The 25,074-nt window shown below is 40.7% G+C and overlaps 2 protein-coding genes across 2 annotated transcripts; both read right to left on the reverse strand.

The window, feature by feature from the left end:
- Nucleotides 1–979: 979 nt before the first annotated feature.
- ZNF165 (zinc finger protein 165) lies at nucleotides 980–11,435 on the reverse strand. Its single transcript, XM_088831455.1, has 4 exons — nucleotides 11,239–11,435; nucleotides 5,136–5,618; nucleotides 4,206–4,344; nucleotides 980–2,385 (listed from the first exon to the last, which is right to left on the reverse strand). Exons 2-4 carry the CDS (start codon nucleotides 5,544–5,546, stop codon nucleotides 1,478–1,480), a joined length of 1,458 nt encoding a protein of 485 aa, XP_088687581.1. The 5' UTR covers nucleotides 5,547–5,618; nucleotides 11,239–11,435; the 3' UTR covers nucleotides 980–1,477.
- Nucleotides 11,436–17,333: 5,898 nt separating this feature from the next.
- On the reverse strand, nucleotides 17,334–18,281 carry LOC129543065 (putative olfactory receptor 1F12P). The gene has a single exon (XM_055405862.2). It carries the CDS (start codon nucleotides 18,273–18,275, stop codon nucleotides 17,334–17,336), a length of 942 nt encoding a protein of 313 aa, XP_055261837.2. The 5' UTR covers nucleotides 18,276–18,281.
- Nucleotides 18,282–25,074: the final 6,793 nt, after the last annotated feature.

Below are 25,074 nucleotides of genomic sequence, written 5' to 3' on the forward strand. Positions count from 1 at the left end.
TAAATCTATTTCTCACTTCCACTGCATAATCATAAGGGATTTGATTGAGGTCATATCTGAATGGTCTAGTGGTTTTCCCTACTTTCTTCAATTTAAGTCTGAACTTCGCAATAAGGAGTTCATGATCTGAGCCACAGTCAGCTCCTGGTCTTGTTTTCGCTAACTGTATACAGCTTCTCCATCTTTGGTTGCAAAGAATATAATCAATCTGATTTCGGTGTTGACCATCTGGTGATGTCCATGTGTAGAGTCTTCTCTTGTGTTGTTGGAAGAGGGTGTTTGCTATGACCAGTGCATTCTCTTGACAAAACTCTATTAGCCTTTGCCCTGCTTCATTCCGTGCTCCAAGGCCAAATTTGCCAGTTACTCCAGGTGTTTCTTGACTTCCTACTTTTGCATTCCAGTCCCCTATAATGAAAAGGACATCTTTTTTGGGTGTTAGTTCTAAAAGGTCTTGTAGGTCTTCATAGAACCGATTAACTTCGGCTTCTTCAGCATTACTGGTTGGGGCATAGGCCTGGATTACTGTAATATTGAATGGTTTGCCTTGGAAACGAACAGAAATCATCCTGTCATTTTTAAGATTGCATCCAAGTACTGCATTTCGGACTCTTTTGTTGACCATGATGGCTACTCCATTTCTTCTAAGGGATTCCTGCCCACAGTAGTAGATATAATGGTCATCCGAGTTAAATTCACCCATTCCAGTCCATTTTAGTTCACTGATTCCTAGAATGTCGACATTCACTCTTGCCATCTCCTGTTTGACCACTTCCAATTTGCCTTGATTCATGGACCTAACATTCCAGGTTCCTATGCAATATTGCTCTTTACAGCACCGGACCTTGTTTCTATCATTGGTCACATCCACAACTGGGTATTGGTTTTGCTTTTGCTCCATCCCTTTATTCCTTCTATAGTTATTTCAACTAGAGTTAATGATAATGATCAGGCTCTCTTTACCTGAATCTTCTTTCCCCTACACTGCAATTCTGGTTATTTCCCAAGAGTCCTCTTTTTCTATTTTCATTGCCATGGACTTATTTATTTGTTATTGTTTTGTCTCTAAGTTGTGTTTGACCCTTTTGCGACCCCATGTACAGTAGCCTACCACACTCCTCTGTCCATGGGATTTCCCAGGTAAGAATACTGAAATGGGTTGCCATTTCCTTCTCCAGGGGATCTTCCTGACCCAGAGATTGAACCTGTGTCTCCTGCACTGGCAGAAAGATTCTTTATCACTGAGCCACCAGGGAAGCCTTACTCATTTATTAAAATTTGGTTTAAAAACCAAATTTTGCTCTTATGGTTTGACTTTAGCAAGCAGACACATGGCAGTAAAGATTATATGCATAACAGCAAACCAAAACTGAGAGAGAAAATAAAGAGATACTGGTCTTTCAGTCATTCATCTCAACCGATAGTTATTATTTATTCAATATTTTTCCTGTTCTATTTCCTTATGAATTTAAGTTCTTTACATGAATAGGTTTTCCCTCTTGTGAATTCTCTGATGTTGACTAAGGTGTGAGCTCTGACTGAAGGCTCTTCCACACTCGCTGCATTCATAGGGTTTCTCTCCAGTGTGGATTCTCAAGTGTCGAATAAGGTGTGAGCTCACTCTGAAGGTTTTCCCACATTCACTACATTCATAGGGTTTCTCCCTGGTGTGAATTCTCTGATGCAGGATAAGATGTGAGTTCAGGCTGAATGCCCTCCCACATTCTTTGCATTCAAAGGGTCTCTCCCCAGTGTGAATCCTCTGGTGTCTAATAAGATCTGAGCTCCCCCCAAAGCCTTTTCCACACTCATTACATTCATAGGGTCTCTCTCCAGTGTGGATTCTCTGATGCCTAATAAGCTTTGAGCTGTGTCTGAAAGCTTTTCCACATTCATTACACTGATGGGTCTTTTCGCCAGTAAAAACTGCTGTATGTTTAATAAGGTTTGGGTTCTTAAGAGATTTCCCATATGGGTGAATTTTTTCTCCAGCATAAATTCTCTGATGCTTAATAAAATCTGAATTCCATTTGAAACTTTGGTCACAAGTACTGTGTTTACAAGATTTCTGGTGTGTAAATTCATTTGAGTTCAGATTTAAGTTTCTCTCACAGCCATCATGGCTTATTATTTCACCTGTAAGTGTATTTTTGTGGGTGAGGATTTTACTGAAAGCTGCATCCTGAGCAGATGATGATTTCCAAGACTCCCCTGAGTCTTTTTCCTGCTGCCTCTTTATCTTGCCTGCAGACTTACACATGTCTTGAGGCTCAGCAGATCCTTCTGACACAAATTCTGAAATTCTTCCTGATACAATTCTCTGAGATTCCATTTTCTCATAAATGTCCAACTTTGGCATGGATTCACTGTTTTCACTCTTGTTTTCTAAAAAAATGATGAAAAAATAAAGAGGAAAATACCTGTTTGCAGAACTAAAAGAAGGTAAAACTTTGAGATACACCCAAGATAGTTACATTGTAGCCATTATTTGGCTACTCTAAAAATGTGACCTTTCAAATGAGAGGAGTGATGGATGAGGATAGAAGAGAAACAATAATTGGTAAAAGCACATGTATGCAGTAGTTGGCAGAGAGAGGAAACAGACATGTGAGATGAGCAGACAACAATAGAGAAGACTAGGAAGAGGATCATCACCAGCAAGAATGGGGGTGGGGGGAGCAAAGGAAGAAGAGAGAACTATGAAATGTGACTGAGAAGGATCTTGGGGAACTTTAGGTCTATATTTCTACTGTTAGAGGGTGAAAGGGAGGCACCGTTTTAAAGAAAGTATATGAGGACATAGATGCATAGAGAAAAGTAAAATTATAAAGACTCTGAGGTATGTGTATGTGGTGGGAAAAACCTCCATCCATCTATTCATCCAAGCCATTTTTCCATTTCTTCTTCATCTTTCATGGATAATCAAATTCGGTCATTTCTGCTAAATGTCCCCTATATACCTCACTTTCTTTACATTTCTGTTACTACAGAACCTCACCACTTCCTGTTCAGATAACTGTAACAGCCTCCTTGTTGTTTCACTCAGAGCTATTCTTCCGAGTCATCCTAAATACCCTCACCAGACTGTCATTAAACCTTGTCATTCTTACACCCTACTTAGAAATCCTAATCTCCTCTACAACACATCTGAGCTCTTCAGACTCATTTATGATCTAGTCCTCACAAATTCTACCTTCTAGCTCATCAATCTATGCTGTGCTCATGACTCTATATTAAACTGGAATCAAGCTGCCCCTCTTTTCATAGGGTTTCTTTTGTCTAGAATAAGCTAGGATAGGAGAAGGGGTTAGGCAGTACTGGTCTTAGGGTGGGAAAATTTAGTTTTAGATGAGATGGATGGAAATGTTTCCAGAACAAACTCAAAAGCAAAATTTGGGTAATCTTAAAAATTACTGTAATTTATTCTTGGGTTTATTTTTGGGACCATATACACCTAAAGTGATACTGAGTCCTTGAACTTTTTAAACAATGAGTTGTAGAACAGCAAAGAGGATTCTATGGAGGTAGTCAGCACAAGTATGGCCAACTTTCTATAAAAACATGCTGCTGCTGCTGCTGCTAAGTCGCTTCAGTTGTGTCCGACTCTGTGTGACCCCACAGACGGCAGCCCACCAGGCTCCCCCGTCCCTGGGATTCTCCAGGCAAGAACACTGGAGTGGGTTGCTATTTCCTTCTCCAATAAAAACATGAGGGCTTTGTAAAACCAAAAGTAAAATAAAAAGGCAATAATATGGATCTTGTTCTATGTATCTATGAATTATACTCTATTTCTGAGTGCATCATCACATATTTGTCTCTTTTTTCCTATCATTATATCTGCTTCCCTATTAACATGTTTTATTTCTATGCATGTGTTTCTTTCACTTTTGCTTCTTTTCTCATTCCCTGACATTTTCTTAACCCATTCATTTTTGTTCCTTTAATTAGCTCATAACATGAAAACATCTCATGTTTCAGAAATATTCTAGACAAAGAACAAATTAAAAAGGAGACATTCTGGATAAAAAACAAAGTTCTTTCTCTCTTATTTTGGATGGCCAATGACACAAAAGGAAAAGAGTTCTCTATTTCTTATTAAGTGATAAAGGAAAGGACCGTCTACAGTTACTAAGAATTGTCTGAGAAGGGAGGTTCACTGTCCCAGCACTTCAGGGACATGCACCACATAGAATATTGTTCCTTACCACAGTCCAGTAGGAGCTGGGGTTCTGAAGAACCATGAAGGGCCGTGGTGTCCACTGGCTGGAACTGGACACTAAGTGCTGGCCCAGGAGGTGCCACTTTTCTCCTTAATGGTTCTTGTCCATGTCCACAGACTGGAATCTGAGAAAAACAAAGTACATTTGGGCTTATGAGAGAATCCCAGTTGGAATTAAACATCTTCCCAAACTAAAGAGAATCTTCTGCTACTGCTAAGTCACTTCAGTCGTGTCCGACTCTGTGTGACCCCATAGATGGCAGCCCACCAGGCTTCACCATCCCTGGGATTCTCTAGGCAAAAACACTGGAGTGGGTTGCCATTTCCTTCTCCAATGTGTGCAAGTGAAAAGTGAAAGTGAAGTCGCTCAGTCTTGTCCGACTAGTAGCGACCCCATGGACTGTAGCCCACCAGGCTCCTCTGTCCATGGGATTTTCCAGGCAAGAGTACTGGAGTGGCTTGCCATTGCCTTCTCCTAGAGTTATACAAAACTGGGGAAGGAAGAATTAAGTCTGCCTCAATTGTAAAAGGAAGCATAGTACCTAGCAGAGAGGGAAGGAGACATAAATACACACTGAACTAAATAAGAGTTCCTACAAGGCTCACTTTGGGAGCCTGGTGCCTCAGTTGGTAAAGGGTCTGCCTGCAATGCAGGAGACCCGGGTTCAATCCCTGGGTTGGGAAGATCCCTTGGAGAAGGAAATGGCAACCCACTCCAGTACCCTTGCCTGGAAAACCCCATGGACAGAGGAGCCTGACAGGCTACAGTTCATGGGGTCACAAAGAGACTCAGCTGAGCGACTTCACTTTCACTTCTTTTTCACAAAGCTCACTAGATATTCAGTCTCAGGTCCTTTTCTCCCTATGTGGGACTCCATGCATCCTGGAGGTCTTAGATCTCCCAACCGCTTTATACCTGGAGTACAGCTTCATCAGTGCCTCTCTCTAAATCTTCCAGTAGGGTCACTGCTTCCTCTCCACTCTCTGGGTAATGTTCACGCACCCAAGCCTGCAGATCCCCTGGCAGGATGGCCAGGAACTGTTCCAGAATTAGCAGCTCAAGGATCTGCTCCTTGGTCTGGGTTTCTGGCTTCAGCCACTGACAGCAGAGCTCCCGGAGCTGACTCAGTGCCTCTCGGGGTCCGGGGGAATCCTGGTAGCAGAACTGCCGGAACAGCCGACGGCAGAGCTCCTGCCTGAGGGGATCATTCCTAAGTAAGCAACCATCCTGCCTCCAGACAAAATCTTCCTCTTCCATCTTCACTATCAGAAGTCCTTCATCCTTCTGAAGGTTCTGAGCTGCAGCTTTCTTTGATTCAATTGCCATCTTGAAATAAACTGTATTATCAGAATCCCACTTCTGCTCTGTGAAGAGCCTTTTTAAGTTTTAAGAACTCTCCTGAGGGATTAAAAAGATTACTATTACTGTCCAGGAAGACAAAAGATCACATCATAGAAACAGTCATTCTCCATTATACAAAAATTGGCTGGGCATTTAAAAGCACTGAAATACCTGTTTGGTGGACTTACAACTATTACATAATTTCCACCTAAAAGCAGCCTACAATTTAATTTTAAAAATAAGATAATTTAGATTACAGACATTAAATATAAGACACTATAAATATAAGGCAATAATAAATGTTACTTTGTCACATGCAATTAAATTATATATTCAGTTCAGTAGAGTTCAGTTGCTCAGTCGTGTCCGACTCTCTGTGACCCCATGAATCACAGCACGCCAGGCCTCCCTGTCCATCACCAACTCCCGGAGTTCACTCAAACTCATGTCCACAGAGTTGGTAATGCCATCCAGCCATCTCATTCTTGGTCGTCCCCTTCTCCTCCCGCCCCCAACCTTTCCCAGCATCAGAGTCTTTTCCAGTGAGTCAACTCATCGCATGAAGTGGCCAAAGTATTGCAGTTTCAGCTTTAGCATCAGTCCTTCCAATGAACACCCAGGATAGATCTCCCTTAGAATGGACTGGTTGGATCTCCTTGTGGTACAAGGGACTCTCAAGAGTCTTCTCCAACACCACAGTTCAAAAGCATCAATTCTTTGGCGATCAGCTTTCTTCACAGTCCAACTCTCACATCCATACATGACCACGGGAAAAACCATAGCCTTGACTAGACGGACCTTGGTTGGCAAAGTAATGTCTCTGCTTTTTAATATACTATCAAGGTTGGTCATAACTTTCCTTCCAAGGAGTAAGCGTCTTTTAATTTCCTGGCTGCAATTAGCATCTGCAGTGATTTTGGAGCCCAAAAAAATAAAGTCTGACACTGTTTCCACTGTTTTTCCATCTATTTCCCATGAAGTGATGGGACCAGATGCCATGATCTTTGTTTTCTGAATGTTGAGCTTCAAGCCAACTCTTTCACTCTCCTCTTTCACTTTTATCAAGAGGCTTTTGAGTTCCTCTTCACTTTCTGCCATAAGGGTAGTGTCATCAGCATATCTGAGGTTATTGATATTTCTCCCGGCAATCTTGATTCCAGCTTGTGCTTCTTCCAGCCCAGCGTTCCTCATGATGTACTCTGCTGCTGCTGCTGCTGCTGAGTCACTTCAGTCGTGTCCGACTCTGTGTGACCCCCTAGACGGAAGCCCACCAGGCTCCCCCGTCCCTGGGATTCTCCAGGCAAGAACACTGGAGTGGGTTGCCATTTCCTTCTCCAATGTGTGAAAGTGAAAAGTGAAAGTGAAGTCGCTCAGTCGTGTCTGACCCTTAGTGATCCCACGGACTGCAGCCTACCAGCCTCCTCCATCCATGGGATTTTCTAGGCAAGAGTACTGGAGTGGCTTGCCATTGCCTTCTCTGGATGTACTCTGCATATAAGTTAAATAAGCAAGGTGACAATATACAGCCTTGACGCACTCCTTTTCCTATTTGGAACCAGTCTGTTGTTCCATGTCCAGTTCTGACTGTTGCTTCCTGACCTGCATACAGGTTTCTCAAGAGGCAGGTCAGGTGGTCTGGGATTCCCATCTCTTTCAGAATGTTCCACAGTTTATTGTGATCCACACAGTCAAAGGCTTTGGCGTAGTCAATGAAGCAGAAATAGATGCTCTTCTGGAACTCTCTTGCTTTCTCCATGATCCAGCGGATGTTGGCAATTTGATCTCTGGTGCCTCTGCCTTTTCTAAAACCTGCTTGAACATCTGGGAGTTCACGGTTCACATATTGCTGAAGCCTGGCTTGGAGAATTTTGAGCATGACTTTACTAGCGTGTGAGATGAGTGCAATTGTGTGGTAGTTTGAGCATTCTTTGGCATTGCCTTTCTTTGGGTTTGGAATGAAGACTGACCTTTTCCAGTCCTGTGGCCACTGCTGAGTTTTCCAAATTTGCTGGCATATTGAGTGCAGCACTTTCACAGCATCATCTTTCAAGACTTGAAATAGCTCAACTGGAATTCCATCACCTCCACTAGCTTTGTTCATAGTGATGCTTTCTAAGGCCTACTTGACTTCACACTCCAAGATGTCTGGCTCTGGGTCAGTGATCACGTTATCGTGACTATCTTGGTCGTGAAGATCTTTTTTGTACAGTTCTTCTGTGTATTCTTGCCACCTCTTCTTAATATCTTCTGCTTCTGTTAGGTCCATACCATTTCTGTCCTTTATTGAGCCCATCTTTGCATGAAATGTTCCCTTGGAATCTCTAATTTTCTTGAAGAGATCTCTTGTTTATTACTCATACAGAAAATAATCATCAAAAATGAGAAAAATGACAGACGTGCTCAATAAGTTGGGGATGGAAAAGAGCACAGTAGGTTTTAATGGTCAGGGAAAGCTTAATTAAAAAACTAACTTCTAATGAATGGGTAGAATTTGACTAGGATGTTGGGAGAGAGAGAAACAGGAAATTACAAGCAGGGAACACCTTGAACAACTGATTAATGGTAGGAACACAAGTGGGAAGGCAAAATGTCAGTAGGTTTGCATAAATAAATTATAGAGACAAAGGTTCTATTGAAGGAAGCTTCAAATGTCAAGCTCATGAATTCAGAGTTTATCTTTTAGGCACTGGGAAGCCAATGAAAGCATCTGAGCAGAATGGCCTGATAAATACTGTTTGTGGAGATAAATATATTGTTCATCTCTAGGAGGGACCATAATAGGATTGAAACATAAAGGGGCAACTGTCCTCAAAGTGTGGGGAAAATACAGGCTTCGAATGTTATAACTATTCAGAACATTGAACTAGGATTACTAACACATCTCTTTAATAATAAAAATCAGGCAAGTTTCCTTAAAGACCGAGGTTAGCAATTTCAGTGTAAGGAGCTTCTTCTCTCAAAATCTTAGATAAATCTGTTTCCTTTTGTCTCAACAATTCTCTCTGTCTTCCAAGTTTAATGGCTCAGTCCATGTCCTAGATATTGAGGCCTATTAGATTACCAATAAGCATAATAAACTGCACCAAGACCTGCTTATCAATCTTTTGTGAATCTGATGGTTAGATATCAGTTCCTCCAGTCTTAGCAGCACTTGGGAATGGTCTGTTTGGCATCTGAACTGAAAAACTGAATAAAGTCATTCAGAAGTGAAGCCCTAGTGAAAGGCAAATATCCATCTTTCAGGTCTTTCTACTAAACATTTCACCAAGCTGACTACTGATTGTTGCACAAACATATACTTTATTAAGACCTTAACACAGCGAAGCATTGGGATAGAAGTTATATGGCAGTGATTTCTAAGAAAGTCTGAATTCAGAACAGGCTCACTGCCTGTCATGTGAGAACTTTGTTAGAAACAGATTTCTTGGCCTTCTGCCTATGGTGATGCTGATCTGGTTAATATGGGATATGCCTGGATTTTCTGTATTCTGATGTACAGATACAAGGGATTTTAAAAATAGTGTTTGAGTTTCCAAGGAGTTTGCAAAAGAGTTGGAAAGAAATGACACAAAACACACATGGATACAGCACATTTAAATAACAAAACCTGCTTCACATGACACACACTGAAAATGTTTGATAAATGGTGAAAGCTGAAGTATTGAACTGATTGTATGGTAGAGACACTGAATAGCTTAATAGTTCCGAGGTAGGGGGAGAATGTGTGTGTATGTGTGCAAATATTTCCTACAGGTGGTGGGGCTTAACCTGAACAATAAAGGATAAGAAAGATCCAGAAAAGCAAAAAGGAAGGGAGAGTAAAGAGTTGAGAAAGTGCGAATGAACAGCAGATTGATGGTGAGACCAGCTAACAGGGTGTAACTAGAGTGACTAAGAATTCTAATACCTCTGAGAAAGAATTCATTAACTTGACTTTGAGTTCTAGGTTCCTAACACATAACATCTGTGGATAAAACACATATCATCTTGTATTATTTTCAATTTTTTTTTATTGATTGGAGCCCCATGAGGTTAAAGACTATGCATTATTTTTATTCTTAAGTTTTCACTTTTGTTGATTTATTGGATAAAAGGGGAAATTAAGAAATTTGAATTTCCTATTGCTTTGTATATTCCATATTTTAGATGCTAATGAGACATCCACTTAGAAAAACATTTCCAAAAGATATTAAGAGATTTTAATGGAAAGAAGTTAGGAATGGAAATACAAGTTGAGATAAGATCCATGGAAAGGGCAGTTAAAGGTAATATTGAGGACAATTCTCCGAGAGTATGAAATGAAGCTCACAGTCTCAGACTCAATCTTGGAAAACAAGAGTCTGAGTGGGTGTAAACGAGGTAAAAATTTAGCAATGATAGAGGAGGAAAGTGGGAGGGGGGTTTGGAGCTATGATGTATGTCTCAATTCTTACTAATTTATTGGGACATTCTTTTAATATAGAGAGCTAATTTAACTTCTTGTTATGTTTTCTAGACGTGTTAAGTGTTCACCAGGTAGTGTCCTAAGACTTTATGGTCATTATCTCATTCTACAACATAATTACCCCCTCAGATAGCTGAAAGTTCTGCTTTCAGATGTTTAATCACTTCTTATCCACTTAAAACAGCCCACAACTCTAGATAAAAATCATCTAATTTGCAAAGATTTGATATATTCTCCCTAAAGCTGGGTTTCAAATGTCTCAGTAACCTCAAACTAGTAACCATTTTTTGAGATTCTAGTGCTTTACAATCACTCTGTAGGAGGAGCGTTACAAAACTAGCTAAGCAAATATGTAAACAAATATTACAACAGAGTAAGGAGTAATTAGTTACATTGGAGGTTTGGTAAAGAGAGTAAGGAGAAATTAGTTACGTTGGAGAACTGGTAAAGTGGAGGTTTCCTGTTGGATGAGTAGGTTCTTGGTGGATGGGTAGCTTTCGGGTGTGTAGGATGAGGTAGAAGTATGAGGTGTGGGAGGCTATACCTACAGTGGGGGTCACAGGGTGGAACAGGGTATTCACAGTGCGTGATGACGAAGGCTCTCATAGCACCTTATGTTTCTCACACTGAGGCACTTTCCGGTCTTCCAACTAACTTACCTGCTTTGCTCTTTGGTCTCTCATTCTAGAACGCGATACTCGTTTCAATGTTAGTTTCTAGGCATCCCCAGTACACAAGGAATACTAAATATTTACTGTGTGAATAAATTTCATGAGGATGCCGGAGCTGTCCCACTTTTCGTATAAAAAGGCGGGTTACTCTTCCCAGGAGGAGAGCAGGAGTTTGGGGCGGACCCTGGGACAGTTTCTTCTCGCAGAACGCAGTCAACCCGAGACAGACGCCACCTTTCCCCGCCTCGCCTAACTGGGTCAGGCCACTTCTCTTCCCAATGACCCCAAAATCTCAGCCAGCAGGAAGGCCCACATTCCTCTCAGCGCTCAACGATGACGTCACGCGCGGCGGGGTAACTATGGAAACCCCTATCCATTCCAGATATAGGCCGGCGCAAACGCTTTCCCAACGCCAAACCTAGTTCCACATTTCCTCGATTCCTCGAAGGTCCCAGGTCCAGAGTGTCACAGGGCTGTTGCAATCCCGAAGGGAACATGTTAGGGACTGGGTGTTTAAAGGAGACAAAGGACCGGGCATCTGGGTACCCAGACCCGGACTCACCTCTCCCACAGGGCTGGTTCCGATCGGACACTTCCGGTGGAAGGACGGCGCTGCTCGACTTCTCAAGGCTTCCTTTCACAGAGACCTTTGAGGCTGCGCAGAAGGAGACGGGCTGACTTTGGACTGCACTTCCCAGAAGCCTTCGGGTATCCTCAGGGTCTGGGACTCCATTTCCCAGGCGTCTTCGCCAGTCTTCGAACTCTTGGAGTTTCGAGGGGAAGTTTTTTCTCCTCTCTGTAGCATTAAGCTTGCCTTTACATCTCATGTGAGCCTCATCCTTAACTTTTTAATGGGCCTATTTCAGTCTCAGTTCAGTTCAGTTCAGGCTCTCAGTCGTGTCCGACTTTTTGCGACCCCGTGAACCGCAGCACGCCAGTCCTCCCTGACCATCACCAACTGCCGGAGTCTACCCAAACCCATGTCCATTGAGTCGGTGATGCCATCCAACTATCTCATCCTCTGTCGTCCCCTTCTCCTCCTGCCCTCAATCTTTCCCAGCATCAGGGTCTTTTCAAATGAGTCAGCTCTTCGCATGAGGTGGCCAAAGTATTGGAGTTTCAGTTCAGCTTCAACATCAGTCCTTCCAATGAACACCCAGGACTGATCTTTAGGACATTTCGGTCTAGAGCCCTGAAATGAAAGCTCACGCAGCAGGGAAACCGTTGAAACTTCCCCTTTGGATTTACAGGAAACCTTTTTTCCGAATTCTTGTTTTATCCCCCCGGGTAGAACGCAGATACATCAAGTCTATAATAAGAACTAGAATATTACAGTAACTTAACTTTTTACAACAACTCTGTCTCTTGTTTCCTCTGTATATCCTGTAATCTGAGTTAATCACTATTACAAATTTTGTGTTCTCTTATTTATTGAAAAGATAGTTCTGTTTGGTGCATACTCATGAACTGGGAAATAGATGGAAAAACAGTGGAAACAGTGTCAGACTTTGTTTTTTTGGGCTCCAAAATCACTGCAGATGCTGATTGCAGCCATGAAATTAAAAGACGCTTGCTCCTTGGAAGGAAAGTTATGACCAACCTTGATAGTATATTAAAAAGCAGAGACATTACTTTGCCAACCAAGGTCCGTCTGGTCAAGGCAATGGTTTTTCCCGTGGTCATGTATGGATGTGAGAGTTGGACTGTGAAGAAAGCTGATCGCCGAAGAATAGATGCTTTTGAGCTGTGGTGTTGGAGAAGACTCTTGAGAGTTCCTTATACTGCAAGGAGATCCAACCAGTCCATTCTAAGGGAGATCAATCCTGGATGTTCATTGGAGGGACTGATGCTAAAGCTGAAACTCCAATACTTTGGCCACCTCATGCGACGAGTTGACTCACTGGAAAAGTCTCTGATGCTGGGAAGGGTTGGGGGCGGGAGGAGAAGGGGACGACAGAGAATGAGATGGCTGGATGGCATCACCGACTCTGTGGACATGAGTTTGAGTGTACTCCGGGAGTTGGTGATGGACAGGGAGGCCTGGCGTGCTGTGATTCATGGGGTCGCGGAGAGTCGGACACGACTGAGCGACTGAACAGAACAGAACAGAACATGAACTAAAGTATATACTTTTAGTTGTTTCTGATCTAAAGGGCATTGTCTCAACGATACTCTGATATTTGTTTCTTTTCATTCAATAGGTTATTAAGATATAACCATATTGTTGAGTTAAAATTATATTCATTACTATATAATATTCCTGTTGTGAGGATAGCATTGTGTTCATGTTTTCTCCTAAAAATGGATTGATACACCGTTATCTCTTCTGATTACTGCAGTAACCTGTTAAGTGAACTCTCTGCTTGTACCTATCTCATCCATAGTCCATTCTCAGCAGAGCAGCCAGGGTAATATATATATTTAAATCAAAATATCATTTCTCCATCACATGGACCTTCTACTATCATCCCTTGTTTAGTTAGTTATTAAATATTTTAAAATTGAGATACAGTTGATTTACAATATAATATGTTTCAGGTTATAACATATTTCACAATTTTTAAAGGTTATACTCCATTTATAATTATTATAAAATATTCTGTTGTTATGAGTATATTCCCTGTTCTATACGATATATCCTTGTAGCTTATTTATTTTATATATAGTAGTATCTATCTGCGGAGAAGGCAATGGCAAGCCACTCCAGTACTCTTGCCTAGAAAATCCCATGGATGGAGGAGCCTGGTAGGCTGCAGTCCGTGGGGTCGCTAAGGGTCGGACACGGCTGAGCGACTTCACTTTCACTTGTCACTTTCCACTTTCACACATTGGAGAAGGAAATGGCAACCCACTCCAGTGTTCTTGCCTGGAGAATCCCAGGGAAGGGGGAGCCTGGTGGGCTTCCATCTATGGGGTCACACAGAGTCGGACACGACTGAAGTGACTTAGCAGCAGCAGCAGCAGTATCTATCTGTTAGTTCTCTACCCCTGATTTGCTCCTGTCCCTCCCTTCTCCCCACTGGTAATCACTAGTTTGTTCTCTATATCTATGAGTCAGTTTCTTTTTGTTATACTAACAAGTTTGTTTTGTTTTTTAGATTTTACATGTGTGATATATACAGATGTATATTTTATATATACATATTATATATTATCTTTCTCTGATAAAAGATATATATATATATATATTATCTTTATCTGTCTGACTTATTTTGCTAGCATAGTTCTCTCCAAGTCATCTACCTTGCTGCAAATGATAAAAAAATTTCATTCTTTTTTATGGTTGAGTAGTAGTCCATTGTGGAGAAGGAAATGGCAACCCACTCCAGTGTTCTTGCCTGGAGAATCCCAGGGACGGGGGGGCCTGGTGGGCTGCCGTCCATGGGGTCACACAGAGTTGGACACGACTCACATGACTTAGCAGTAGCAGCAGAAGCAGTATTCCATTGTATTTATATAGTCTTTATATATTTATCTATTGATGTGCACTTAGGTTGCTTCCACATCTTGGCAATTATAAATAATGCTGATATGAATATTGAGGTGTGTGTATCTTTTCTAATTAGTATTTTTTTGATTTGTTTATATATAAATCCAGGAGTGGAATTACTGGGTCATATGGCAATTTTTAGATTTTTGAGACGCCTCCATACTCTTTCCCACAGTGCCTGCACCAGTTTACATTTACACTACCAACAGTGAACAAGGGTTTTGTTTTCTACACATCCTCATGGTTTTTGTGCCAATACCACACTCTTTTGATTTCTGCAACTTTGTAGTTTTTTCTGAAGTCTGAGAGGGTTATGCCTCCAGCTTTGTTCTTTTTCTCTGCATTGCTTTGGCACTTCTGGGTCTTTTATGGCTCCATATACATTTTAGGATTATTTATTCTATTTGTATGAAAAATGTCATGGGTAATTTTATACGTATCACGTTAAATCTGTAGATTGCTTTGGGTAGTGTGACCATTTTAATAATATTAATTCTTCCAATCCAAGAGGATAAGATATGTTTCCATTTCTTTCAGTTTCCTATATCGATAGTCTGCTTCTCCAACCCTTCCAGCAATTTCATGAATTCCTGATGAGTTCATAATGAACAGTACTTCTTCATTAAGCTTTCTGTTTAATTAAGAATAATTGATTTCTTATTTTCAACTAAGATATCTGGTACTCAACAAAGATCTCTCAAGAGACAGGGAATTGTGAACTGGTTGATTTTTGCTGTTGCTTCTGTCTTTGCACCAGTGTTTATTTGCATTGATCTTTACATGCTCCAACAAATTTTTCTGTTATCTCTCTCATCATAAAAGAGTAAAAACCACAAAGGTAAGTTGTAGAAGGTCTTCTTATCATAAGTAAATACATATTTATAGCAGGATGTCTTTTAAGAAAAAAACATGTTTATCTTTATCTCATCTCTATCTTTTTATCTTTATTTCTGTCTCTCAGTGATCACATCACAAAAAATGATTGAGCATTTTTAAAAACCAGCTTTGAGGAGATATTTTGGATGGTATGACTTAAAATATGGGACTTATGGCCTATGGAACAATGCTCTTTGCAGGGCTTTGGGGTACATTATGGACACAAAATGTTAAATCAGATATGATTTTTAAATCAAAATTCACAAGGGCATATGCTTTCTATTGCTGGCAGGGTCTACTCATATAGGCAACTCTATGCATATTGCAGAGTAAATAACCACACAAAATTTTAAAATTGAAATAGATAATTAATAGCCTCCCAGGTAACTTTATAGAGCATCATGAAGATATATAGGTATACACATAGACAACAGATATAAACCCTACTTTTAACACAAAGGAATAAAGACTGATTATAGGAAATGCATACAATATAGCCGTAAAACATTGGGGTGAGAAATAATCCATCCCCCATTCTCACCAATCCCAATATGGACCCTTCACTGGATTAAGGTTAATTTATTCAATACATTGGCTCATACACACCGTGGTCCTCCTTACCTAAAATTCTTCCTTATATATTTTGAATATTTTCATTATTCCTTTGTAAAACTCATCTGTGGTTAAGACCCAGATTAAAGTACTGTCTTTTCACTGAGTCCTTACTTGACCTCTTAAGCCTTTACTAATATGTTTGTTTTTCTTACCTCAACTTGTAGTCATGGTTTGAACCTTTCATTACATAGCCCATTTATTCTCTACTGTTTTTCATGAATAACAGTGTAATTACCCATTCCTGTCTACTCTAGTGCAGTCCTAGGGAAATGATCTTTTATGCTCTCCCCATGGTATATTCCTGTATTAATCCTAGCCATACGGGATGTCTTAATGATGCATTTGAATGCTGATTGCATATTTGTATTGTGATTTTCAGAGACTTAAATATTTGCCCACATTATTAATATCTTAGGGAACTCAAGTGGATAACTCCTATGATCATGTCATTCCTAGAGTTTGTAGCAAAGTGAGGTAGGTGTCAAGTTTAATTAGGTATTTTGTAGTTCAGTTCAGTCGCTCAGTTGTGTCTGACTCTTTGCAACCCCATGGACTTCAGCACGCCAGGCTTCCCTGTCCATCACCAACTCCTGGATCCTTCTCAAACTTGTCCATTGCATCAGTGATGCCATCAAACATCTAATCCTCTGTCGACCCCTTCTCCCACCTTCAATCTTTCCCAGCATCAGGGTCTTTTCAAATGAGTCAGTTCTTTGCATCAGGTGGTCAAAGTATTGGAGTTTCAGCTTCAGCATTAGTCCTTCCAATGAATATTCAGGACTTATTTCCTTTAGGATTGACAGGTTGGATCCCCTTGCAGTCCAAGGCACCCTCAAGAGTCTTCTCCAACACCACAGTTTAAAAGCATCAATTCTTCTGCACTCAGCTTTTTTTATAGTCCAACTCTCACATCGATGCATGACTACTGGAAAAGCCAAATCTTTGACTAGATGGACCTTAGTTGGTAAAGCAATATCTCTGCTTTTTAATATGCCATCTAGGTTGGTCATAACTTTTCTTCCAAGGAGCAAGCATCTTTTAATTTCATGGATGCAGTCACCATCTGCAGTGATTTTGAAGCCCCCCCAAATAGTCTGTCACTGTTTCTACTCTTCCCCATCTATTTTCCATGCAGTGATGGGACCAGATGCCATGATCTTAGTTTTCTGAATGTTGGGTTTTAAGCCAACTTTTTCACTCTTCTCTTCCACTTTCATCAAGAGGCTCTTTAGTTCTTTTTCACTTTCTGCCATAAGGGTGGTGTCATCTGCATATCTGAGGTTATTGATATTTCTCCCGGCAATCTTGATGCCAGCTTGTGCTTCATCCAGCCCAGCATTTTGCGTGATATAATCTTCATATAAGTTAAATAAGCAGGGTGACAGTATACAGCCTTGACGTACTCCTTTCCCTATTTGGAACCAATCTGTTGTTCCATGTCCAGTTCTAACTGTTGCTTCTTGACCTGCACACAGATTTCTCAGGATGCAGGTCAGGTGGTCTGGCATCCCCATCTCTTTCAGAATTTTCCACAGTTTATTGTGATCCACACAGTCAAAGCCTTTGGCGTAGTCAATAAAGCAAAAGTAGGTATTTTGTAACAGCTTTTCAACTAATGAAAATGAAAATAATGATTTCATTAGGATTTACCACCTGTTGAACTCAGCCAGAATAAATCACTGGGAGAAGATTTTGCTCTGGCCTAAAATCTTCTTTAAAGCCCCCTTTAGCTCATTGTTCCTTAGACTGTAAATGAAGGGATTCACCACAGGGACTACAACCATGAAAATTATTGATGCTGCTGTGTCTTTTTCGGTTGAATTGTTAGATGAGGAACTCATATAGACCCCTGTGATTGCTCCATAGAAAAGAATGACCAAGGCAAGATGAGATCCACAGGTGGAGAACGCCTTGAATTTTCCTTGGACAGAAGGAATTTTCATCACAGCAGAGATAATGAGGCTGTAGGATGCCAGGATACACACTGAGGGTACCACAAAGATTAGCCCCACCCCAGCAAGAACCAAGAACTGATTAAGACTGGTGTCAGAACAGGATAGAGGGAGGATAGCATTGATATCACAGAAGAAATGGTGGATGACATTGTTAGAGCAGAAATGCAGACGGGTCATCATAAGGGTGTGCAAGAGGGGGTTCAAAAAGGCAATCACCCAAGGTCCACCCACAAGGGAGATGCAGAAGTGCTGGGTCATAATGGTGGAGTAACGCAAAGGGTGACAGATGGCCACATAACGATCATAGGCCATTACCGTGAGAAGGAAATTGTCCATGTTGGCAAACATCATACAGAAATACATCTGAACCAGGCAGCCAGGATAGGAGATGGACTGAGTCTGTATTTGGATGTCCAGGAGCATCTTGGGTACTGTAGATGAAGGAAGGCAGAGGTCCACCACAGACAAATTGGCGAGGAAGAAATACATGGGAGTGTGGAGGCGATGGTCTAAGGAAATGACCAGCAAGATGAGTAAGTTTCCAAACAGCCCTGCTAAGTAGAGACACAGGAAAAGTGCAAAAAGCAGCTCTTGTTGCTCTGGCCAACTTGAGAAACCCAGGAGGAGAAATTCAGAGATGCTGGTTTGGTTTTCCCTTTCCATTACTTGAATGTATCTGCATGAAGACCAGAGGATGACTTCTTTTTTTTTTTTTTGGCTGCAACTTGCAGCATGTGGACCCGTGCCCCCTGCAACTGGACCACCAGGGAAGTCCTGGAGGATGAAATATTTTTGACGGAAAAAAAAGTTCCCTTCTCATTTTTTTACATACTCACCTAGTCTTGTCTCATTTACTAAATAGTTTTCTTTTTAGGCCATCCTATTTCTTCTCTGAATCTCTCTACCAAGCCTCAGTGGACCTTGTGTATTAGTTAGTCATGTCCGACTCTTTGTGACCTCATGGACTGTGGCCTGCCAGGCTTCTTTGTCCATGGATTTCTACAGGCAAGAATTCTGGAGTGGGTTGCTATTCCCTTCTCCAGGGGATCTTCCCAACCCAGTGATTGAACCTGTGTCTCTTGAATTGCAGGCAGATTCTTTACCGTCTGAGCCACGAGGGAAGCCCAAGGTCAGTAGGCCTTAGGCATGACCATCTATTTCTTCAGTTGATTTACTTACTGGAACCTTTCCTCATCTGAGGTTTCCGAGGATCTCTGTATATCTCCCCACAGTAGGCAAAGACTCTCTTCCTACTTTCTATGTTGATTCCAACTGTTGCACATTCTCCATTTTGTGTGGCTGCCTGTCAGCTGTGTGTTGGAACATATCTGTGAGTCTGACACACTGAAGAACTCCATGCCAAACATGGAGATTTAAATGATGAATACTTAACAGGTTTTTGTCCAACTCCGTATGAACCATTGTTCTTGGAAATAAGTCAGACATATACCATTTACGATTCATAAGATGTAAACAAACTATTTTATCTTTTTAAGATAAAAAAATATAGTAATGTGCTTGAATAGTGTAAAAAGTTAAACCTCCAAAAATGAGTTTACCTGAACACTGTGAGAAACAGGAAAATATTTATAAATAATTTTTAAAGTTATATAACACATGTAGTTAGTGTGTTCTTCTTTAGTAGGTAAGGCTAAAGAGGAACACATAGAAAAAGTTATGCCTGAATATGGCTGATTTAAAAGATTCTCTTTTAATAGTTTTGTAATATTTTAACCATAACTACAAAAAAAGACTTCATGTTTATAAAGTGGTGTTAATACTTGTGCTCCTGCATTTCTTGGAGTTGTAGAAAACATGAAATAATAGAAGACAAAGCTCCTAATGCAAGAAACTTGAAATCAGGTTGTGGACGGAGAATACTGTCATTAAATAACTAAGAAAATTAAATAATTGTCATAGAAAATAATTCAGAGGACAAATGTTCACATATACATGTGAATAATTTCAGAAGAATGGAGGACTTTCTAAGAGACAGAAAAAATCCTGGAGAGTGTGGGCTCTGAGGTCGGCCACAGTGAAACGAGACCCCAGGTCACTTAACCTCTATAAATCTTAATTTTCTCATATATAATAATGGCACCTACCTTAAAGGTTGTGAAAATGAAATGAGTTGGTGTATGCAGAGGTTTTTGAAAATAGTGATTACTCAATAAATGGAAACTATGGTTGACAAAGCCAGACTAGGGGTAAAGCAGGTTTCTTTCTTGTCTTCACAATGGCAGTTTTAAATCTTTCTTCTCAAACTTTTTACTCTAGCACGTCCCTTTACATCAATTACTTCACTTACGGTAGTTTCACAGAAAATAGAAGCCACTGCTAGATGGATGTGCCTGACTTCTTGACATGATGCAGAAAACTTGTCTGCATCTCCATTTATCCTTCCTTTCCCCTTCATTCCTTTTCAAAAAAGCATTATCTTTCTTTCCTGAAAATATTGCCACCTCCACATATGTTTTCCCCCTTTCCCACTTCTCTTAAAGCTCCCTTCTCTTTTCTATAACTTGAATGTTCTCCTGCTCTGTTGGACCCATACTTTCAGCTTCAGTGTCTTCCATCTTCAATATCCCTTTCCAGATCCATGATTATTTCTGGCTTCTTCCTGACTCTCTCTTCCCTGACACAACCCCTCACAGAACCGACTTCCTCACATCCTACTTATTTCCCATCTCAGGTCATTCTGTCTACTGCCCCAGGAATTCCAAAAAAAAAAAAAAAAAAATTGAAAAAATTCAGTGGACACTTCTTAGTCTTTGTGTTTTTAGACCTCTTAGAATTCTCTCCTAGAGAAATTCTATTCCTCTTTGGATTTACTTTCAGATTTCCTCTAATCTTTCTGGCTATTTCTTTCCAGTTGTTTTGCAGAATTTACTTCTTTTGACAATCCCTGAAATGTTGGCATTTCTTTGGTTTTCATCTTATGCCTTGTTTTCTTTTCATCCTACAGATATTCCTGGATAAGTCTATTCACTCCCATGGGTTTCATACTGTAGTGCAACTCTCTTTCATATTCAGGCTTATATTCCCAGTGCTCTTTGAATGCAACTTGGATATCATAGACACTTATATCTAAAATTTCCCAAACTAAATCCATCAGATTCTCCTCCCTGCTTGAAGACGGTTCTTCTCTTCAGGTACCCTTTATCAATAAATAGCACCACAGTGTATCCAGTTATTCAAGAAAACTTGGCAGTCATCCCAGGACTTCTACCTTTTGTTAACCTGTACATCTAATCATTTCTTAAGTCTTGTTGTTATTGCTTTTGGGGAAGAAGAATCTTATTATTAAATAAATATATTTTTACGTCTACCACAAATTAACACACTGTTTTAGGCATTGAAAAACAGTGGTGACAAGAAAGGCATGGTCTCTACCCTTAAGGAGGTTTCAATAAAAGCCAGAAATTTTAGAATTATCCTTGACTCATCCAGCGCATGACTAAGCTCCACTGATTCTCACTTTTCTCACACTCATACTCCTTTTCTTCATTCCTAAGTATACTGCCTATGTCAGACTTTCATCATCTCTCATATGAATACTTGTAATAAAATTCATTTTACTTCCTTTAGTCTTCCTCCTTTCAAGCTTTCTTTCATATTTCCTAAAGAATACCACTCTAATGGCAGAAAGCGAAGAGGAACTAAAGAGCCTCTTGATCAGGGTAAAAGAGGAGAGTGAAAAAATTAAGATCATGACATCCAGTCCCATCACTTTTTGGCAAACAGGAGGGGGAAAGTTGAAATAGTGACAGATATTCTTTTCTTGAGCCCCAAAATCACTGTGGATGGTGACTGCAGCCATGAAATTAAAAGATGCTTGCTCCTTCGAAGAAAAGCTATGACAAACTTAGCAGATTAAAAAGCAGAGACCTCACTTTGCTGACAAAGGCCAAATAGTCAAAGCTATGGTTTTTTCAGTAGTCATGTACAGATGTGAGAGATGGATCACAGAGAAGGCTGAGCACCAAAGAATTGATGCTTTTGAATTGTGGTTCTGGAGAATATTCTTGAGGGTCCCTTGGACTGCAAGGAGATTGACCAGTCAATCCTAAAGGAAATTAACTCTCAATATTCATTGGAAGGACTGGTGCTGAAGCTGAAGTTCCAATCTTTTGGCCTCCTGATGTGAACAGCTGACTCACTGGAAAGGACCCTGATTTTGGAAAAGATTGAGGACAGGAGGAGAAGGGATTGACAGAGGATGAGATGGTTGGATGGCATCACTGACTCAATGGACATGAGTTTGAGCAGACTCCAGGGACAGCAGAGGACAGAGGAGTCCATGGGTCACAAAGAGCTGGAAACAACTTACTGACTGAACAACAACAAAAGAATTCTCTTTCTAAAACAAAAATTTCCTCACTTTCCCTTCTTAAGAACTTCTAGTTGTTTTCAATTGCCTTCAACTCCAATTCCAAATTCCTTATAATGGCATAAAAGATTCTTCATAATCCTTTTCTTACCTCTCCAGCACTCTCTCTTGCCATGCTCAGTTTCTCGTCCTTAGAATTTCCTAACATACAGTGAAAGTTTAGGTATATCTGGCTTTTCTTGTCTTGAAATTGTCTGACAACCCTAACTGAAATTTTCCTCAAGATATTCTCTATTGCATTGCCCTGCATTTTTCTTCATGTCATTCATTACTATCAAGAATTTTCTTATTTCTTAAAAAATTATTTATTTTCTAATCTGCATCAATAAAATAGATGATTTATAAGATCAAGAAATTTGTCTTTTTTTTTTTTTTTTTGTAAATCACTATGCCTCTTGCCTGGAGAATCCCAGGGATGGGGGAGCCTGGTGGGTTGCCATCTATGGGTTCGCACAGAGTCGGACACGACTGAAGCGACTTAGCAGCAGCAGCAGCAGCATGCCTCCTAACATACTGGAGTCAATCAACATGTATTTGTTGAATGAATGAATATACTTCTTAAAGACTTAGGAAGTTCTTTCTTATATCAGATAGAAGTATGTGTTCTCATTGCATATTTTATAGTAACTTTTATTCTAAGCTAAGTAGCCATTGAGATTATATATAAATATATATAATAAATATATAAAATATACACTATTCAAATATATATGGGCTTCCAAGGTGATTCAGTAGTAAAGAATCTGCCTGCCAATGCAGGAGATACGGGTCGGATCCCTGGGTCAGACAGATCCTCTGGAGGAGGAAATGATAGGCTGCAGTCCATGGGGTCCGGAAGAGTTGAACATGAGTGACCAACACACACATGTAAATATATATGTGTAGTACTAAGTTGCTCAGTCATGTCTGACTCATTGCAACCCCATGGACTGTGGCCCACCGGGCTCCTCTATCCATGGGGATTCTCCAGATAAGAATACTGGAGTGGGTTGCCATGCCCTCCTCCAGGGGATCTTCCCAACCCAAGGATGGAACCCAAATCTTCCACATTGCAGGTGGAAGCTTTACTGTCTGAGCCACCAGGGAAGATCTATAAATATAAGTAATTATGTATTTGTTCTTTTCATGATTCTTTTTCCCTTGTAAGATACTTTGGAGAGCGCATGGACTGGATTTTATTCTAATTTTACATTTGTATATTTTATAAGCCAATACTTATACTTGCCTATGAAGACAGACTGAATTTTGGGTAGAATGAGCCGCATGCCAGAGAATGCAAGACAACACATCTCTGATTCTACTATTGGTTTTTAACCTGCCCCATTGTCTTATGTCTTAGCCAAAAGGATGAAAAGTCTGGCAGAAACTAAAGAAAATGGAGGGATTTTATTAAACTAATTTTCTGATGATTAATAAAATTGAATGGAAAGAGAGAGGTGTTCTACATACAGATAGGCAAAATGGAAAGAGGCATTGGTGCTTTGGACTCCAGAGAACACAGAGCTCATGCAAAAACTTCCAGGGAATTGCCAGAAATAATTAAAGCAATTTTCCTGAGACTGCAGGGATTGTAATAGTAGATGAAAAAACAGCCTGTTGTTTATTATCACTCTTGGGCTTCAGGCTGATACAGTTTCAGGAAACACAGGATAGAGTTGTATCATATCACTTGGCATTGCTCTTGCCACATAGGGGGCATTCAAAAATGTTCACTGAAAAAGGGTTATATGCAGATGACACTACCCTTATGGCAGAAAGTGAAGAGGAACTCAAAAGCCTCTTGATGAAAGGGAAAGAGGAGAGTGAAAAGGTTGGCTTGACGCTCAACATTCAGAAAACAAAGATCATGGCATCTGGTCCCATCACTTCATGGGAAATAGATGGAAAAACAGTGGAAACAGTGTCAGACTTTATTTTCTTGGGCTCCAAAATCACTGCAGATGCTGATTGCAGCCATGAAATTAAAAGACGCTTACTCCTTGGAAGGAAAGTTATGACCAACCTTGATAGTATATTAAAAAACAGAGACATTACTTTGCCAACCAAGGTCCGTCTAGTCAAGGCAATGGTTTTTCCCGTGGTCATGTATGGATGTGAGAGTTGGACTGTGAAGAAAGCTGATCGCCAAAGAATCGATGCTTTTGAACTGTGGTGCTGGAGAAGACTCTTGAGAGTCCCTTATACTGCAAGGAGATCCAACCAGTCCATTCTAAAGGAGATCAATCCTGGGTGTTCATTGGAGGGACTGATGCTAAAGCTGAAACTGCAATACTTTGGCCACCTCATGCGACGAGTTGACTCACTGGAAAAGACTCTGATGCTGGGAAAGGTTGGGGGCGGGAGGAGAAGGGGACGACGGATAATGAGATGGCTGGATGGCATCACCGACTCTGTGGACATGAGTTTGAGTGTACTCCAGGAGTTGGTGATGGACAGGGAGGCCTGGCGTGCTGTGATTCATGGGGTCGCGGAGAGTCGGACACGACTGAGCGACTGAACTGAACTGAACTGAACTGAATATCTGTGGAGACTACAGCATTTCACCATGGAATATCAAGTGGGCAAGATGGAGGGGAAGGCAGGTTCTGAGCTTTGCAAGAATTAGAAAGAAGAAAATTATTAAAAGTCCTTTCTGGGAGGTTTCTTCTCTCTGTAATTTCCCTCACCTCTACATCTGGCTGGCACAACAGAAATCTCTGCTTTTATCATTTGCCACCGTTTATATTTAGAGTCCCCAGAAAGTTCTCACATGAACTCTTTTCCCTCACCCTGGTGGACAGAGCCCTCTATTTTCTTCCCCTTCTCATCTAAGACGCTCATCACTACTGTTCTGCCAGTGCCTGCTTTGACAAAAATGATGCTATATCAGGCACCAGTGCTCTCAGAGCTGCCAATGTGACTAATGTTGATGCAGTCCTGAGTTTTCTGGGTCCCCAAACACCAACAGCTTTCACCACTTTGCACTTAAAGTGTAGAAGGCCTCTCTACCTTACAGTAGCTACTTCTAGTGTGTAGATCCTTCTCTTCAGCTTAAAGAGAAATCTCCAAGAGAAAATGGCCCTGTGATTATTT

The sequence above is a fragment of the Moschus berezovskii genome, chromosome 23 (assembly GCF_049115385.1).
Source record: "Moschus berezovskii isolate FMDL1 chromosome 23, NW_MosBer_1.0, whole genome shotgun sequence".
Lineage (NCBI taxonomy): Eukaryota > Metazoa > Chordata > Mammalia > Artiodactyla > Moschidae > Moschus > Moschus berezovskii.

Bases quoted from the DNA above. Each gene is read 5' to 3' on its own strand.
- ZNF165 (XM_088831455.1), bottom strand. From the start codon at position 5,546: ATGGCAATTGAATCAAAGAAAGCTGCAGCTCAGAACCTTCAGAAGGAT. The intron at 4,345-5,135 runs GTATAAAGCGGT...TGTTTTTCTCAG, and splicing joins CTGATGAAGCTGTACTCCAG to ATTCCAGTCTGTGGACATGG. The intron at 2,386-4,205 runs GTAAGGAACAAT...TCATTTTTTTAG, and splicing joins CCAGCTCCTACTGGACTGTG to AAAACAAGAGTGAAAACAGT.
- LOC129543065 (XM_055405862.2), bottom strand. From the start codon at position 18,275: ATGGAAAGGGAAAACCAAACCAGCATCTCTGAATTTCTCCTCCTGGGT.